General features: G+C 39.9%; 1 protein-coding gene across 4 annotated transcripts in view; it reads left to right on the top strand.

Annotated features, from left to right (window-relative positions):
- UBE2D2 (ubiquitin conjugating enzyme E2 D2) overlaps positions 1–6,807 on the top strand; it is a 40,287-nt gene extending 33,480 nt beyond the window's left edge. For all 4 annotated transcript variants that reach the window (XM_007473710.3, XM_056811376.1, XM_056811377.1 and 1 more), the window contains exons 6-7: positions 4,235–4,328; positions 5,902–6,807. In XM_007473710.3, coding sequence (XP_007473772.1) covers positions 4,235–4,328; positions 5,902–5,947 — 140 coding nt within the window. In that variant the 3' untranslated portion in view covers positions 5,948–6,807. The remainder of the gene's footprint in view (positions 1–4,234; positions 4,329–5,901) is intronic.
- The last annotated feature ends 11,033 nt before the right edge of the window (positions 6,808–17,840 follow it).

Genomic DNA, 17,840 nt, shown 5'->3' on the forward strand with positions numbered 1-17,840 from the left:
AGTCTTTTATTTTTTGTGAACTGATGACAGCTTAACTTTTTAGTGTGTAAAAGATCTGAAAGTTATATGGATTTCCCATCCTTCTTAGGCCCCCTCCCAGAACACTATCTGCTTCCATGTGTGTTCGATGACTTCCAAATTCCTAGAAATGCATTCATCTTAACAGATAGAAAATTTAAAAATAAAATAGCAATAATCGTTGTAGTCTTGGAAAATAAATTATACACCCAAATTGGAGAACAGTATGGTGAAAGTGTTTAAATTGAGTCTACCAAGGATATATCTAATAATGTCCTAAATAAACATTTAAATCCTCGGTTTAGCTAGGGTTCAATGTCATTTGCTCGGTATACAGAAATGATTGAGAGAAATCTAACAATTGTTCTAACTTCAGAAAAGATAAAATTATAGAATTAGATGGTAGCTTTCTAAATTTAGAATGAAATTTTAAATCCTCATTAAAAATGTAAACATTAAAGTAGAAGTTGTTATTCATATCTTTTATAAAGAAATGTTCTAAGTGCCCTTTAGCCAATTGAAAATGTTATACTTTCCATATGTTTGACATGTTTGTTTAAAAATTTTCATCAAACATCAGCATAGGCTTCTTAAATTGGTAAGCAGTGATTATTTTTCCAGTGCCATATGACTAAAAAAAAAAAGAAAGCATTTAGAAGGAAGCTATTAAAAGCTATACATGTTAATATTTAATATACCATGGCATTTTAAAATACCCTTGTATTCCTTACCAGTGTCTTGTGCCTAATACATAGTAAGCTCTCTATGTTTCTGTAGTGAATAGGCAGCATAGCATAGACATAACTTTTCAGCCTAAGAGGATTTTATCAAATTCAGGAAACTAGCCTGATGTACAAAGCTCATCCACTTCCAAATATATCAATGGTATAATTAGTATTTCTAGAGCTATAGGATAAGACCTGAGCTGGAAAAAAATTAAGTTTATTTAAAGACTATGCTAATACAATTAATGTTGAGACAGAAAAGCTAAGGAAAAGCTTCTAGTTCAAGAAGCAGAGGGAACCTCAAGGTTTGGTGCATGATAACTACATATCTGAAATGTATGTTGTTGTCCATGCTTTCTCAAGGGTGATGGAGAGGGAGGAATGAGGGAGGGAATTTGATTTGGAATTGAAAATAAGTAAAATTGAATCTTTAAAATTTAATGCATGAGGAATAATAACAGAACCGGTAATGGTGAGAGGTGCAGTGAGAACAGTACTTTACAAACCTAGTTTTAAAAAACCTTGAATTACATCATATTAGCAAGACAAATTATAGTTAATATTGAGGTCACAGGAGCTCAGGGGTCTCCATAGTGGGAAGATTCTGTTTTTCAAAAAGGGGGAAATTTAGAATTAGGAAGAGAATTAGAATTATCTACTGCATTGTGTCATAGTATAAGCTATCCTTTTCATTTGCATTTTCTCAAGAAAGATCTGTGTTATAAGCAAGCTTGAGACCAGTTTGGAGTTAAAGGACTTAGGTTCCTGTTGTAGCTCAATAATCCTGAGCAAGTTATTTATAACCCCTCTCTATACCTTGGTTTCCTTACCTGTAAAATGACTGTATTGGACTAGATCTCTAAATTACATGAATTTATTAATTAGAAAATTGGGTTAAAGGACATTATTCTTGGGGTGTTGGGTTTTTTTTTTTTTTTGAGGGAAAAAGTCTAAAATATCTTTTTTTATCTAAAAAGTTATCAGAGATAAAGGCAGAATCAGAGAGTTTGTTGCAATATCTGTATACTAATTCTATGCTTTAAAACAATGAAAACAAATTATAGAGCATGGTTTCTGACTGATCCTCACCAATCTACCTTCATAAGTAGTATCAGTCAAAATAGTACTAGCTCTTATTTTGTTACTAAGCTTATAGGTCTATTTCCTGAAAACACTTACTGGTTCTTTCTGTCCAATCAGCTAATGTCTGAGTAATACCTAAACAGCACCTCTGTTGTTTATACTGTCATTTCTTTGCTCATTCCCCCAGATTTTCTAAGTAAACTGTCATGTCATCAGCAAATAGGGATAGTTTTGTTTCTTCTTTGCCTATCTTCATACCATTGATTTCTCAGAATAAAGGATTAGTATCTAACTTATGTAACACTTGTATGTAAGTTAGAATACTATTGTATATGCTAACAAATATAGATAAGGCTGAAAGCCATTCTCCCCAATAAATATTGAGGATGAGAACAGTTCTCAAAAGAACTACAGGGTACTAACTACATGAAAGAATGCTTCATATCATTAGTAAGAGAAATGCCCACCAAACTAATCTTGAATTTTCATCTCATATCCATTAATTTGGTAAAGATGACGAAAGATGGAAATAGTCAGTGTTAAAAGGATTGTGGGAAGATATGGTACTGAATTGCTCAGAGCTAAGAATTAAATTAGTACAACTACTTTGGGAAACCACTTGGGATCATGCATAAAAAGTAAATTAAATGTCCGTATCCTTCAGATTTCCACTAACTAGCCATGTACCCCAAAGGGTCACTGATGAAAAGAATAGACTATGCCACATATAACCATTATAGCAGCACTTTTTGTGTAGCAAAGAATTGGAAACAGTGTTTTTATCCATTGGCTAAAAAATGGCTAAACAAATTGTGATACATGAATGTAATGGAGTATTACTAGATTATAGGAAATGGCTAATTTTATATATACATATATATATGTATGTATATATATATATACACACACACACATATATATATATATATGGAGGGGGGGGGAGAGACAGAGACAGAGACAGAGACAGAGACAGAGACAGACACACCACATGAGTGGCTAAAGAACAAAATATACACAGCCATGAAAACTATATACAATGACTACAACAATGGAAATGGGAGGGGGGACAACTAACACACAACAACTAAATGTTTACAATATAAAAAAGAACAAGCATGACTCCACAAAGAAATATGAGAAGACCTCCTTTGCAGAGATGAGAGGTGTGAACATTGAATCTATTTCCTTTTCTTTTCTTTTAAAAAATACTTCTTGGGGGCAGCTGGGTAGCTCAGTAGATTGAGAGCCAGACCTAGAGACAGGAGGTCCTAGGTTCAAATCTGGCCTCAGACACTTCCTAGGTGTGTGGCTATATTTTTTTTTAATCACCAATAGCAATTTATTTTAAAAACACAAACATGTTAGTGTGGTAGTAACACAGTTTTGCCCTATTTTAGTCTCTTTCTCAACTTTTTTTTATTTTTGTCAGGTTTTTTAAATTTAATATTTTTTCATCTCTTTCTACCAACTCTTTTTCCATCCTCATGAAGCTCCATCCTCATGAAGCTATCTCTTGTGGTAAAAAGTAGAGTCAATTAAAACAAATCTCAGTGTCCATATTTGAAGATGTATCATTCTATACCATTAGTTAGAGGTAGGAGGCTTTATTCTTAATCAGTCTTCTGAGGCATAATTGGTCACTACATTGCTCAGAATTCTAAAGTCATTCCAAGTTTTCCTTTAAGTTACCATGGATCATTCTGTGAATTAGTCTCATGGTTCTTTCCATTTTACTCTGAATCAGTTCATACTAGTCTTCCCAAGTTTCTAGGATTTCTTATAATTTCTTACTGTACAGTAATATTCCATTACATTAATGTCATTTCTTTTTCTTTTCTTTTTTAAAAACTCTTTCCTTCTGTCTTAGAATCCATACTAAGTATTAGTTCCAAGGTAGAAGGGTAAGAGCTAGGCAGTGTTAAGGGACCTGCCCAGAGTCACACAGGAAGTATCATATCAGTTTTGAACCCAGGACCTCCTGATTTTAGGCCTGCCTCTCTATCTACTAAGCCACCTAGCTGCCCTCATCATTTCTTTTAGCCATTCCTCAGCTGTTTCCAGTTCTTTGCCACAACAAAAAAATTCTGGTATAATATTTTGTATATATAAGATCTTTCTCTCAGCAAGGGCACCATTGAGTCAACATGTGTATTACAGCTTAGTGACCTTTTGGGTGTAGTTTTTAATTGTTTTCAAAAAACAGCTTTACTTGGAATAACATATCCTATTTGTCTAGACTTGATTTAATTGCTTAGTGCTAATTATGTTTAAAATTAGAACTTTGACTTTTTGAAATCCTTAGATATGGTCTCTAAAAGTAACTGATAAGTACAATCCTATCTGGAGGCAGAGGTGTCATTTGGCTTTTTTTGTTGCCCTGATAAACTTGCTGTTTGTTCTCTTCCTAGTACTCTTGTCCATCTGTTCTCTGTTGTGTGATCCCAATCCAGATGATCCTTTAGTGCCTGAGATTGCACGGATCTACAAAACAGATAGAGAAAAGTAAGTATGGAAGTCAAGTAGAAGAAATACAGCTTTACTTTAGACCTCGACTAAGGGTTAAAAATAGTCATTATCTGATGCACCCATATAAGTCTTTAGATTTATGTAGAATTTCATATACCTAAATGGGAATTTTAAATATAAATATTTTTTTCATCAAGAACTTGGAACATTGTAAACAGGCTATTTAGATTAATTTAAGTTCTGAAGAAAAGAGCATAAAGAAATCTTCAGCACCATTTGACAGCATCTAGTGGGGAAAGTATATAAGTGCAACACAAAAGACAAGAATTTTTTCCTTGTAAAACCTTCATTCTGGGTTTCAGAGCCCTTTTTTTTTTTAATCTCCAACAAGAGTCCCAGAAGATTCAAGATCTGTTAGCATCAAAATGTGAGATGCATTTTAATCTTTCCTGTTCACTGAGAAAATAGGAAGAATTCAAAGATGGGCAAAACTTGTCCATGTTTTAAACAGATTTATGGAAAGTGTCTTAAGAATTTAGATTTGTTTGACAGTATGGCCTTTTTATTTTAAGATTCTGATGGTAACTCCTTTCATCTCATAGTAAAATTGCTACATAATGGGTAGACCTGAAATAGCTTGATATGATTCATTCTGCTTTGGGCTGTATTTGGAATAAATTGAACCAAATTTTGCCACTTTTCTATGAGATTGTTGGTCACCTAGCAGCAGTACCTTAACTCCACCCCTTCTAATGGAAGATTTAAAAGAATATTTGGTCTCTTTAATGTTTTCATACCAGACAATTTGAACTAAATGTAACTTTTTCTAGAACAGCAAGTAATCCAGATAGCTAAGATAAATATATTTAGATACAGATATAGATCATTATCCAGGTTGAATTTCTAGCAAAAGCAGCTATTGCAGTAATTAAATGCCTTTATGAACAGGACCCCTATAAAAATTGTACAGACTCGGGTATGCCAGAGGTCAAGTTCTTGAAAGTAGAAGGCCAACCAAATATAGACTTAGGTTAGCACTTGCTCACAGACTGGTGTGTCTTTGTTTAAGTGCTTTGCCTTTTTTTCATATCATGTTATAAGTAATTTGTGCTATGATCTTATTTTGAAATTTATAGCACTTAAGAGGGCAGCTAGTTGGCTCAATGGATTGAGAACCAGACCTAGAGACAGAAGGTCCTGGGTTCAGTTCTGACCCTCAGACACTTCCTAGCTGACCCTGGGCAAGTCACTTAAACCTTATTGCCCAACCGGTCCCATTCTTCTGCCTTGGAACCAAAACACAGTATTGATGCTAAGATGGAAAATAAGGATTAAGATAAGGATTTTATATAGTGGGGTGGGGGTGGGGGGTGTTGCTAGAACTTTGCTGTCTTTGGGGGGGGTGAAGAGGATTTTAGGAACTTTTCTGTTTTATAGTCTAAAACCCTTCTTTCCTTTGGGTTTTTTAAAATGAATACAAATTTGATAAATGGCCTAGAAAGGTGTCTACTTCTACAGAAAATATTCAGTCTTTCCATGTAGTGCCTAAAGTCTACTAAGTAACTGAAGTCTGACATGTATTAAGCCTACCCTCTCTTTGTATGTACAGGTACAACAGAATAGCTCGGGAATGGACTCAGAAGTATGCGATGTAATTAAAGAAATTATTGGATAACCTCTACAAATAAAGATAGGGGAACTCTGAAAGAGAAAGTCCTTTTGATTTCCATTTGACTGCTTTCTATGAGCCCACGCCTCATCTTCCCCTGTGCACATGTTTACCTGATACAGCAGTGCTGCGTGTTGTACATACTTGGAACAACAAAATAGAAATACTGTATTTCCCGTACCAACATTGACTCCTAGCAAAGAAGTGTGTGTGTGAAAAGCCAGTTCTTCAGTCATAACCTAGTTGTGAGACTAAAAGCTTTCCTTATTGACTTAATTGGATAAACAATGCAAGGGCAGGGGTGGGTGTTGTGTGGTTTGGGGTGGGGGAGGACAGTTATACTGACCTGTGGGAGAATTTTTTAAAAAGCGGAATCCTTTTAAACTCATAACAGTTATGAAAAGCAAGGTGAAGAACGTCAAGCTGTTTCTGTATTCATTTTATTCTGAAGGACCTACATCTTAGGTAAATGTTTCGACCAACAAGATTAAACTATACCCACATCCTGTATTTTAAGGTCTAAGTTTAACTGGTCAACATTTAAATGGATTGGAGCTATTAGTACATAAAGTGATGGGTGTTTTTTTTTTCCAGCTCTTCTCCATCACCCCCTTCTCCCCTCAATACTTTTTGGTTTGTATGTGGTTTCTCAGTTAATACATAGCTAATAGCTCTTAATTTTTCTTATGTTTTTTAACTGCTTAGGTCTATCTGGATGTAAGGGTAAAAATTCATTTGACAGAAATACTTGTGTATATTTAAAGACCCAATTGCTCCTCTGGAGCTTGTACGTTCAAGAATGATTAATCTGTGTAATAAACTGATTACTACAGTCATTACATATAATTTTGTGTGAATAGGCTTTTTTAATTTCAAGAACAGTTTGTCTAGCTGAGATTAGTGGTGGATTCCACACACCCCTCTCCCCACCCCCAACTTCTGCATTCAGACCAGTTACATTTCAAAATCATGAAACAATCACAGATGACATTGTGAAAGGCTATGTGTTAAAGTAATTTGACCCACAAAGATAGGAACATAAGCTTAAAGGCACCTCAATAAAAGTTAAGTGTGTAGTTTGCAAGGAACATGACTGTTAAACAAAATAAGAGGTTTACTTTATTAATGAGAATCTTAAGCAACACGTCATGAGCCCATGTGTGGGATATAAGACACAAATGCATTTATATTGTTAGTAAGTTAACCTCTGTAACTGAATATCAAATGTCAAAAGGGTAAAATTTAACAAACCTGAAAAGCGTCAGCACAACTTCATAATGAAGAAATCTACATTATTACTTTGCACTAACATTTTCAAGATGTTCATCCAGTTTAAAATTGTACTTGTATGTGGCTTTTTGAGTCTTCACTTGACTAGTAAAAAGATGTAGTTGGAAACTTTATTTGTTAACCAGTGTCTTTGCCAGAAACATTCATGTGAACTAGGTGAGTTACAAGTTTTTCTTCCCTGATCTAATCAACACCTTTAGACCTGAGGTTTGGTCCCATCTATCTTCCAAATGCATCTCTACTCTCTTGCACAAAAACTGAGGAATAAATGTCCACTGCTTTTGGTTTAAATTTGTTCAACTTGTCTCATCTCTTAATGTCACCGGTCATGCAACTCTCTGAACCTAGATGTGATACTTAATTCCAATGCTTGTTTTTCCTGCATTTGTAATATTTTTGTTATTTAGTATTTTTAATGACCTTTTTTCTCCAAGGGAAGCTTTTTTCTTCACAGCCACTCCCCTGTGAAAGGAGGAGAGGTTTTGAAAAAAGATGATGCCAAGCTTAGAACTAATTAGGCTTGAGCCCTATACCTGAGTTGAATTCCACTGACCATGGAGTTATAGACAGATACAGATGAGGCCTTCCTTTGCTGCTCTAGATGTATAGTTACTACTTTTCCCCTGAAATAACAACTTATTTGAGCAGACTTTTATCCCCATTATTTAGTGTCCTCTTATCTTGTCTACAAAAAAAAGAAAAGCTAGTTTCATGTACTTCCTTCCTTCCTTCATTAAGTAGAATCTCCTAAGCATTTTAAAGTACTAGATAGTCTGTTACCAGCATGTCTTATAAACCTTTACACAAAACCATGGATAAATTGAAACATTTTTGTTTTGAGGAGAAATAGATTATCCTTTCTTTCTTTTTTTTTTGCTTGTGGAATACATGTGCTAGATTGCTGAAGATCTGAAGTTTGTTTTCCATCTTTACATAGCAATTAAGCAGAAGAGATGATGTCACAAAGAACTTGAAAGCAAAACATGTCCATAGATGATTGAGCAGTTTTGTGCAAACATATCTGAATTGTTACTGCAGTTATTTGAGACTTGCAAAAAGTAAAATGTCTTATTATACACATCCTTTCTTAACAGCATATAATCATTTGCATATATATAAGTGTTAAATTGTAGCCAGTCCAGTTCTACTTATAGAATCATTCCTTTTAATTTGCTATTGTGGTTTCATAAAATTATACTTTGTATGGGACTAGAACAAAGACTGGCATTACCTTGCCAATTCCCCCATTTTCAGTGGTTTCCCAAAGACACAGAGTACCTTAAGAAATTTTAAATGAAGGAAAAGAATAGGATGAATTAGAATTCCTGATATTAGGGCAACATGAAGAAAGCCTCAACTGATCCTTGTTCTTCAGGCACTCTCCCCCCTGCTCAGTTTTAACTCTGACCTTTATATTGAGGGAAAGTGATATTTCCTGGTTCAAAGAAGGCATACAAATAAATTTATTTTGCTGTCCTAAAGTTATTGTGGGACACAATGGTCTTTTTTTTCCCCTCGGGGTTTTTGTGTGAAGGACCATCTCAATGACTGCCTATTAAAAGACTTGAGTACCTTAAGTATTACTTATTACCATGCATATTATTTGCTTCTAAATATATTTAGTGTTGAAAATGTCTGGAGCTAAGATAATGATACTCCTAGTAAAGACCAACCTGTATCTTCTATATAAAAAGAAGTAAATTTATCCCATTGTTTTTTCCCCCATTATTTAAATAAACCACAAACACCTTTCAAATTCTAGGCATCGGTTTTAGCAAAGTGTTTGGAAACATCACATTTTTATCTGATTTGCCTTTAAAAAAATGCTTTCTGACATTGAGTAAAAAGATGGACATTAGATAGGATGATACCTGCAAGAGAGAATGAAACCTAAAAATTCTATAATGAAATGATAGAGTTTATAGTAGTAGTGACTTGTCATTTAGACTTTTCCAAGTTGTGAAACTGGCATCTTTCAAATCAGAGTAGATAGCTTATTCTGGACAGTAAACTCCCCTGTGGTGGACACCAACAGAAATGAGTATGTTCCATCATACAAGTGAGGTTTGTCTGTTTACAGAGATAGTTCTCCTTTTATTTAAAAGTTTAAACAGGCATTGACTTTAGCGTAACAGCATACTTATTTCTGGAATGTCTCATGTTGGAGGCATGAAATCTGGGACCAGGATCATTCAGGGAAGGAGTGTTCCCTTGTGGACCTGCCCCTCACCAAATTTGATGAACTTCAAACTTTTTTTACTATAAACATGTCCTATTATCACTTTGATAGTTTGGGCAATGATCTGAACCCAGGAGAATGAATGTAGTTGTAAAAATTCTATTTCATTGTTACTGGAACTTAAAACTAGTTTTATCTGGAATTAAGTGACCAAAGCTCTAACATTTGTACTGTAATATTACTTACACAGTAGCCTTGGACTTGAAAAGTTCCTAATTCTCACCTGATAGAGGCCAACAATAACAAACATTCTTAAATTATAGCAATTATTTTTCATATTAATGCCTTGCAATTTTGTAGCACTTCAGTGCTACTTGTCTCATTCTTACAGCCCCCAGAATGTAGGGGCACCTTAGACCATTTTAGTTGGAGTCCTACTTTATAGATGAGCTAAAAGACTAGCCTGCATTTTGGAACCAAGTTTCTGACTCTTAAAACTACATGTTGTTTACATTTTTCATATCTGGATGATTTTTCTCAAGGTCTTTGCTTAGAAGTTTAAATATAATACAGTCCTCAAGCTAAAACCTAAACAACTCAGCTTTAAGGAAACTCTCTGTCTTCCAGATGCAATTTTAATAGGCCTGGCATAGGTTTTAGATGTCCGAGAATCTTTCCTAAGAGTGGCCCATCTATTCTTTTATGTAGCTACCTAGAAAGTGCTCTAGCCTCCTTAAGAAAGGAAACAAAGAGTGATTCTCTTTGAAAAAAGAACAGTGAGAGGGTAGCTAGGTGGTGCAGTGGATAGAGCCTCCAGAGCTGGGGGACAGAAAGTCTTGGGTTCAAACATGGCCTTCTTAAGCTGGGTGACCCTAGGCAAGTCACTTCACCCCCATTGCCTAGCCCATATCACTCTTCTGAAGCCTTGGAACCAACTTTAAGATGGAGGGTAAGGGTTTTTTAAAAAGGAAAGAATTCAGTGTGGCAGTAGGTGACTCAATGGATAGAGAACCAGGCTTGGTGATGGGAGGTCCTAAGTTCAAATGTAGACTCAAACCATTCCTAACTGTGTGACCCTGGGCAAATTACTAACTCCAGTTTGCCTATCCCTTACTGCTCTTATGCCTTGGAACCAAGACAGTGTTGATTCTAAGGCAAAAGGTAAGGATTTAAAGTTATTAAATATCTCTAGATACAGAAATGAACAAAATTTCTTGGTTAATGCATTTTGCACCTGTTCAAACTTCTTAGTGATAGGATATGCCCAACTTTACCTCTTAAGAAAAAGATGAGCAACTCATTTGAGTCCTCATCCCATAAGGAAGGGACTTGAATGAAGCCACAGACCATCCTGGTAGACTATTCCCGGGTTTTAACAATCTTAAGCCAAGCCCTTCACATTTGGGTTTTTCCCTCTTAAAAAGAGCCAATTTTGAAATTCCAGATGGATTTTTAAAAATACTTTGCATGTATTGTTTCAGGTCCTGGGCCTCCAGAGAAAGGGATGGTAAAAGTCAGGCTTCAGGCACCTGTGTGCCTGCCGAGTTTCTTATCCAGTTAGGTTTGAAGCACACCACTTTGGCTTCCTTGGACTAGATTAGGTCCAATTCTACTTGCTTGCTGTGGGAGGATATAGAAGAGCATGAATTTATAATCTGGAGGGGAGATGAGGCAAGTTCACATTCTGTGTTACTTGTGGGTAAGTATAGGCATACTTGAAATTCACAGCCTGGTGACTTACGAAAACATTTGTTTCTCCACCATTCCAATTCCCCCCCCCCCCTTGATTTGCAGGCTTGCTACTGAGTATGCAGGCTGTTTGGGAGGGAGTAAACTGAAGAACTGGGGTGCTTTGTTTTTGTAAGGGCAGTGTTCCCAAAATTTGAACTGTGACAATAGTATATTTGGTAAAGGTGGTTAAGGGTGGGCCTTGATCAGGGAAGGTTACCTGGGAGAGTTCTGGATTGGTAGAGAGTCTTTACAAGGAAGTGATCTACATTCTAGGCTATCTCCAAATTCTGGGGATACCCCTTTACCCAAAGATGGCAGAAATCAGGTTGTTTGTAGGAGAGATCTCCACACTGAACAAAAGGATGTTTGCTGCCCTCAGGTGGCTGAAAAATCACCTCCATGAATAAATAGGTGCTCAGATCAGAGTAGAGGTGTCCCTGGCAAGTGGACTCCATGATTTCCATACTATCAGAGTCAGCCTTTAGAACAATACTTCTGCTCCCTTTGTGCTGTGAGACAATCGGGACACATTATCCAGAATAACGGGTGGGGGTGGGGGGTGGGGGGGGAGGATGTTTACCCCAGTGATGGTTTGGCATATATCTCTCAGAAGAGTGGTTTGGGCTGAAATGCCTTCTGAATAAGCTTAAGGGTATTGTGTTTTTTTTTTTTTCCTGATGAATGAGAAGGGACTCTATCATGAATGGACCCCAGAAGACAGACTGTGAAAAGATAAATGCCCTCTTTTTTTCTGCTTTGGCACATGTCCTTCCCTGAGCCTCTGACACAGTATTCCAGGAGAAGAGGCAGCCAAGGGCCTCCCAGCCTTCAATGACAGTGCATAGATTCGGAAGGCCCCTTTAGATTCTGGGTAATGACTTTCTTCACAGTGATAACATAAAAACTCACCCTCAAAATGAATGTGTCACTGGGAGGCTCTCTTTAACAGCTCTAGAATCCAGGTCCTGAAGTCATTCCTCCCCATTCCTCTTACTCGGTCTCCTCCTGGGACTTAACTTCTTTATTCCTTTCCTGGGAGACAAGGCCCTGGGCTGGCTTCTCTGCAGCAAGACAGTCTAATGTGGCTCCCATTCTCCACAAAAGCCTTCCCTTTTGCTATCTGTAAAGGGCTGGGGGCTAAGGACCAGATTTGGGGGGGGGGATAGGATCATTGAGGCAGACTCTGCAGGTCATGTTGACAGTTGAGGCAGAGTGCTGGCTCCCAAGCTGTGAAGTCTGAGGTACAAAGTTAGAAGTCTGAATTGAAATGAGGAGTGGAAAAAGTGGCAGCTGCCCTTCTATCTGAATGAGTGCCAGTGCTTGTCTGGCCAGCAGAGGGCAGTGGTTACCCGCAGCAGTGGCCAGCCTGGGCCTGGTGGTCAAAGAGGAGAGGGGCAAACCATGGGGCCTTTGACTGCTCTGCTTCCTTAGCACTGCAGCCCTTGGGCTGGGAATTGTGGTGCTACATCTGAGCTGATGACTTCGGACCCTAGTTGGGGATGATAGGCAATAGTGACCCCCTAACTGGCAAAGTCAAGGATCCTTCTACCGAGTGGCATCTCCCCATGCAGAGTTGTTAAGGAGTGAACCTCATTGAACTGAGTATAATTTCGAGATAGGGAAAGTTACTCCTAATATTGATGCTGCTAATAAATCTTTCTGGGGGAGAGAAGCACAGGAAGGGTTTGTGGGGGAGTGAGAGAGTAACAGGACTGGTCTCAGAGGGAGCTGAGGTCAGTCAGTGCTGCACCCAGCCTGGACCCTAAATACAAAAGGTCTTTAGGTATTCCCAATTCCCATGGGGTCATTTGGGAGGGAGGCTTCTAAATTATCTAGTCCTTTTCCGAGTTAGAACCAGAAAATCTACACTCCCTCCCAAAAGAAATTTTTAAATCCTACCACCATTCCTTTGTCTGATTTCTTTCCTCCACTATTCCCTCCCTGCTTATCTCTAGGGTCTGGCCTTTGGGAGTTTCTCCTTCCTTTATCTTCCACCTCCAGACTATCCCTTCCTGGGCTGCTATATGCCCCACTTGTTTCCTTTTTCCTTTCCCTGACCTGAGGTGGAATGGGAGGTTCTACTCTGGTCTCTTACCCTCTCTTGTGTCCCCCACCTTCTATGTAGCTAGGTATCACAGCCAGAATGCTTTGGGCTTTAGGAATGAGCTATTTCTCTAATAAAAATGGGGAACCTTGGAAGCCATTGACTTCCTCTGGAGCTGGGGGTAAAGGTAGGTTGGGATGGGGGAAAAGTTGATCTCCTGGGTTACTAGGGGGTAAGGATCTTGTTGATCAGTTCTAATACCTTGGTAGAAAGAGCTCCCAAGCCTGGCTGACATGATCCCATTGATAGGGATCCTGAGTCCAGTCTGGTACTTCCTCTCAAGTTCCTAGGTGAATGGCTATCTCCTCTTGGTTGAGATGGTCACTCCTACCTGGACACCTGAACTCTTTTCTGATTCCAGGTGGTAATGAACCTTTTTCCCACCGACACCAAGTTTCCTGGGGAATGGCTGCTAATCTGATGGTCTGAAGAGAAGAAAGTGTGGTCTAAATCATCAAACAGGACCCAGGAGCTCCTGGGGCACCCCTGCTTTAGCCAGCTCTTGGGCTCAGCAGCTGTAGGCCAGCAGGGCTAGAAACACAGCTGCCTCCTCCCAGGGGGAATTCTTTGAAATTCCAGGGCTCACCATCTGGGTTATGCAAATGTCTCCAGATTTAAGGAGCCTGCCATCTTCTGCCTTTACTTCTCCAGCCGCCATCATCCCCATCCCAAATCCTGTGAACAGTGATTATCCAAACCATCCCCTTCCCAATATTCCCCATTCCCTTGGATGCTATGGGGGGAAGAGGAGGTGGAAAATAATAGAACTCAAAACAACTCAGACCACAGCCACCAAAGACCCAGCCTGAAATTACTTGAATCAACCAAAGTCTTTCCAGAACCAACCAGCTACTTGTGCCTTCCTCCCCAACTCATCAAGTAGCATGCGTCTATATGCATGTGTATGTGTATATATGTGTACAAATATGTAAATATTGACTTCCTGCCTACACTATAAACTCCTTGGGAGAGATCATTCACTTTTTTTTTTTGTATGCCCAGTGCTTGCCACATGCCATAGCATATAGTAGGTGCTTAATAAATGCTGGTTGACTGACCCTTGGAATCTATTGATCTTGCTGCTCTAACTTGGTAGAATAAAGTTAATCCAGGCCTCCCCGGCTAAATTTGACCCCATTTTAGATCTCAAGGAGCTCTAGAGTAAGAGGGAGAAAAGACTGGGCTGAGATGGTGGTATAGGGATGTGACTGAGACAAGATGGGGTGGGCTAGGCAGGAATAGGGCTGGACTTGAATGTGTGGAAGTCGCTCACTGAGAGTTTAAGAGCAGGAAGACCTGTTGTCTGATCCCTGAAGAACCAGGGAGGAAAAGACCTTGACCTTTGTTTGAAGCCAGAAGGATTGTTGTTGGGACCCTCCTGGTTTAGGGGAGTTGAATGGGCACAGGAAAGCAGAAACAGACTTTCCCAATCAGATGTTGTTCTGTTCCTTCTACAATATCTCTTGCATCCATCTGTTCCTCTCTATCTGTATAGCTAAGACTCCTTCAGGGCCTTATCACATCTCACCTGGAGTACTGTAGCAGCCTTCTATTTTGTCTCTGTGCCTCCAGTATCTCCCTGAACAATTCATCCTCTAAGGCCTCTTCAAGATCTTTTGATCCTGTGAATTTCCAAACTGTGCTCCAAATAAACAGACCTGACCAGCTCATCCCTTTGCTCAAAAACCTTCAGAGGTTCCCTATTACCTTAAGGCAAAAATGCAAATTCCTCAGCCCTTCATTTGAAGTCCTCCACTAGACCACATGCATCATATAACTTTGGAAAACTTACATGGAAATTTGTTATTAAAATAAAATAAAAGCATTAAAATTTTAGGAAAGTCCTCCACTATCAAGTTTAGCACCCCATCCCTCTTGCCTTCCTAATTTCACTTGTGGCTTCCCTTCACACACCCTCTAATCCATCCAAACTGAACTGCAAACTTCACCTTGAACAAAATTTTCCATCTCACCTCCATGCCTTTGCCTGGAAATGTGCTACTTCCTCATAAGCTCTCTCCCTTAGGAAGCCTTTTGGGATCCTAACTGGCTATGGATGCTCTGCTTTGTGAAATACTTTGTATTTTCTTATCTGTGTACATGTTCTAACACCTAAATAAAATGGAAGACTGTTAAGGGTCAGGCCCATTTAGAATATGTGCCTTTGTCTCCCCAGTGTCCAACACAGTGATTTATGTATAGTTGATGCCTAAGAAATGTTTGACAGTTTATTTCAGAATCACAGAATTTCAGAAGCGGATTGGGCATGAGAGATACTTTAGCTAATTTTACAGATGAGGAGACTGGCCTAGGGAGAAATGATTTGCAAGAGATCAGAGCTAAGTCAGTGGAAAAACCAGGACACTCTCAGAATCTTGGGGGAAATCCCTACCCAGCTAGAGCCCAGGAGAGAGGGGAATATCAAGGAGAGAGAAGAATAGTGGTAGAGGGTGCAGAGAGCCCAGTCAGAGGCATTCCCAATGATTTATTTCTCCTTTTTGTGAGGGTGTAGCCTCCAAAGAACTCCATGATGGCTTTCCCCCCATCCCAACCTTTGTCCTCCTGCATTTTGGGTCCTTCAATACAGCTAAGACTCAGTCTAAATTAATTGATTAAATAAAATTTTCTAAATTTAAAAAAATATTCAGAAAATGGGAGCAGCTGGATGGTTCAGTGGATTGAAAGTCAGGCCTAGAGATGGGAGATCCTGGGTTCAAATGTGGTCCCAAAACACTTCCTAGCTGGGTGACCCTGGGCAAGTCACTTCATTCCCATGACCTAACCCTTACTGATCTTCTGCCTTGGAATCAATACATACAATTGATTCTAAGATGGAAGGTTTAAAAAAAAAAGACTCAGAAAACATGGTGGCAGAGCTCATGGTTGGGGGGACCTCTTGGGTATCCCTAAAATGGATTTAATGTTAGAGTCCCCTGACTCCCCCTGACTCCTAGCCAAACCTAGGAGCTAGCTTCGGCCCAGGAGAGAATCCAGCATCACAGAACCTCATCTCTTGCCCAATAGGGGCCTGCTGATCCCCAGAGCCTTGTTGGGCCAGGAGAAGAAAATGATGGGGAATGTGGGACCAGGAAGAGCCAAGCGGCTGCTCTGTGAAGCCTGTGGGGAGATGGGAAGCAGGGCTCCATGCAAATGAGATGCAAACAACATGTAAATGAACCCTCCTTTCAGGCATATCTTGTCCTCAGCCTCCATTTAGAGCAGGAGGAGGCGGTGGGGAAGAGGTCCTGCTGGTGCCTGGCAAGACTCAGGCAGGGTCCTCTCTCCTGAGCTCCTGCTCCTATTAGACAGACCCCAGGAAGAGGCATTTTAGCCCTTTCCTCCAGACCAAAGTAAGGGCTGGAGCAGTTTGGGTGCAGGGGCTGGGGGGAAGGAGAGGGTCTCCTCCAGGAGAGGCCCTGACCCTCCTCTCTGAGCAGCCTTCTCCTCCCCCCACTTCAGTCATCTGATAGAGGAAAGCCTGGAATGTGTGTACCACAGGGCAGGAGAGAAATGAGGGTCAGGGCAGAATGCCCAAGGAGTCTTGGGGGCCCTGCCGGTGGAGGGCCTCATCACCCTTTGCTTGGGCTGCCCAAAAGCCTCTCCATGCATCTACCAGCTCTCTTCCCCACTCTAGCAGATTCTCCATGTAGCTTCCAAAATAGCCTAGCTAAGGCACATCTATCTGACCATCCTGCTCAAATGCTGCCCATGGCTCCCTATGGCTCCCTATGGCCTCCCAGATAAAAACTCCTCTTCCTGGCATTTAGAATTTTGCACAGACCTTTATTCCTCATTGTTCTCTTCACATGGGCTCTAGTGCATGACTTGGGCCAGATGGGAAGGGGGGACCCAGGGATTTTTTTTTAACCCTTACTTCCATCTTAGAATCCATACTGTGTATTGGTTCCAAGGCAGAAGAGCGGTAAGGGCTAGGCAATGGGGGTCAAGTGACTTGCCCAGAGTCACACAGCTGGGAAGTGTGTGAGACCAGACTTGAACCCAGGACCTCCCATCTCTAGGCCTGGCTCTCAATCCACTGAGCCACCCAGCTGCCCCCATGGGGCCCCAGTGATTTGAAGCATCTTCTTGCAACCTGGCAGAGATCTGGTATATCTAGGTGTAAACCTGTGTTCCTCAGTAAAATAGACACTTCTCAAGATCAGGGACTATTTCATATCTGGCTCAGTATCTCCAGGGGCTGGGAGAGTGCCTGGCTTTTAGGGAACGCTTGTGGAATTGAATATTTGGGGGGACAAACTGGGTGCAACTCCCAACAAAAACTCTTTCCTCACAATGGTCTCATGTGAGGTGGTACAAATGTTATCCCCATCCAACAGAAAAAGAAACTGAGTTCCTGACTTGTCAAAGGAACTTTTACTCAGTCTTAGAGCTGGTTAAAGTCAGAGAATTTGCTTCTCAGGCACCTACTGCCAGGAAAAGAGAGATCGAGTTCCTCAGTGACGAGGGATCCCATAATAAGACTCTGTCCCCTCTTCAGTGTTTCTTCCTCCTCCTCCTCTGACCAGTGCTGCTGGCTCTCTGACCAAGAGTCCCTCCTCCCCCTGCCCCTCGCTT

Source organism: Monodelphis domestica, chromosome 1 (assembly GCF_027887165.1).
Source record: "Monodelphis domestica isolate mMonDom1 chromosome 1, mMonDom1.pri, whole genome shotgun sequence".
Lineage (NCBI taxonomy): Eukaryota > Metazoa > Chordata > Mammalia > Didelphimorphia > Didelphidae > Monodelphis > Monodelphis domestica.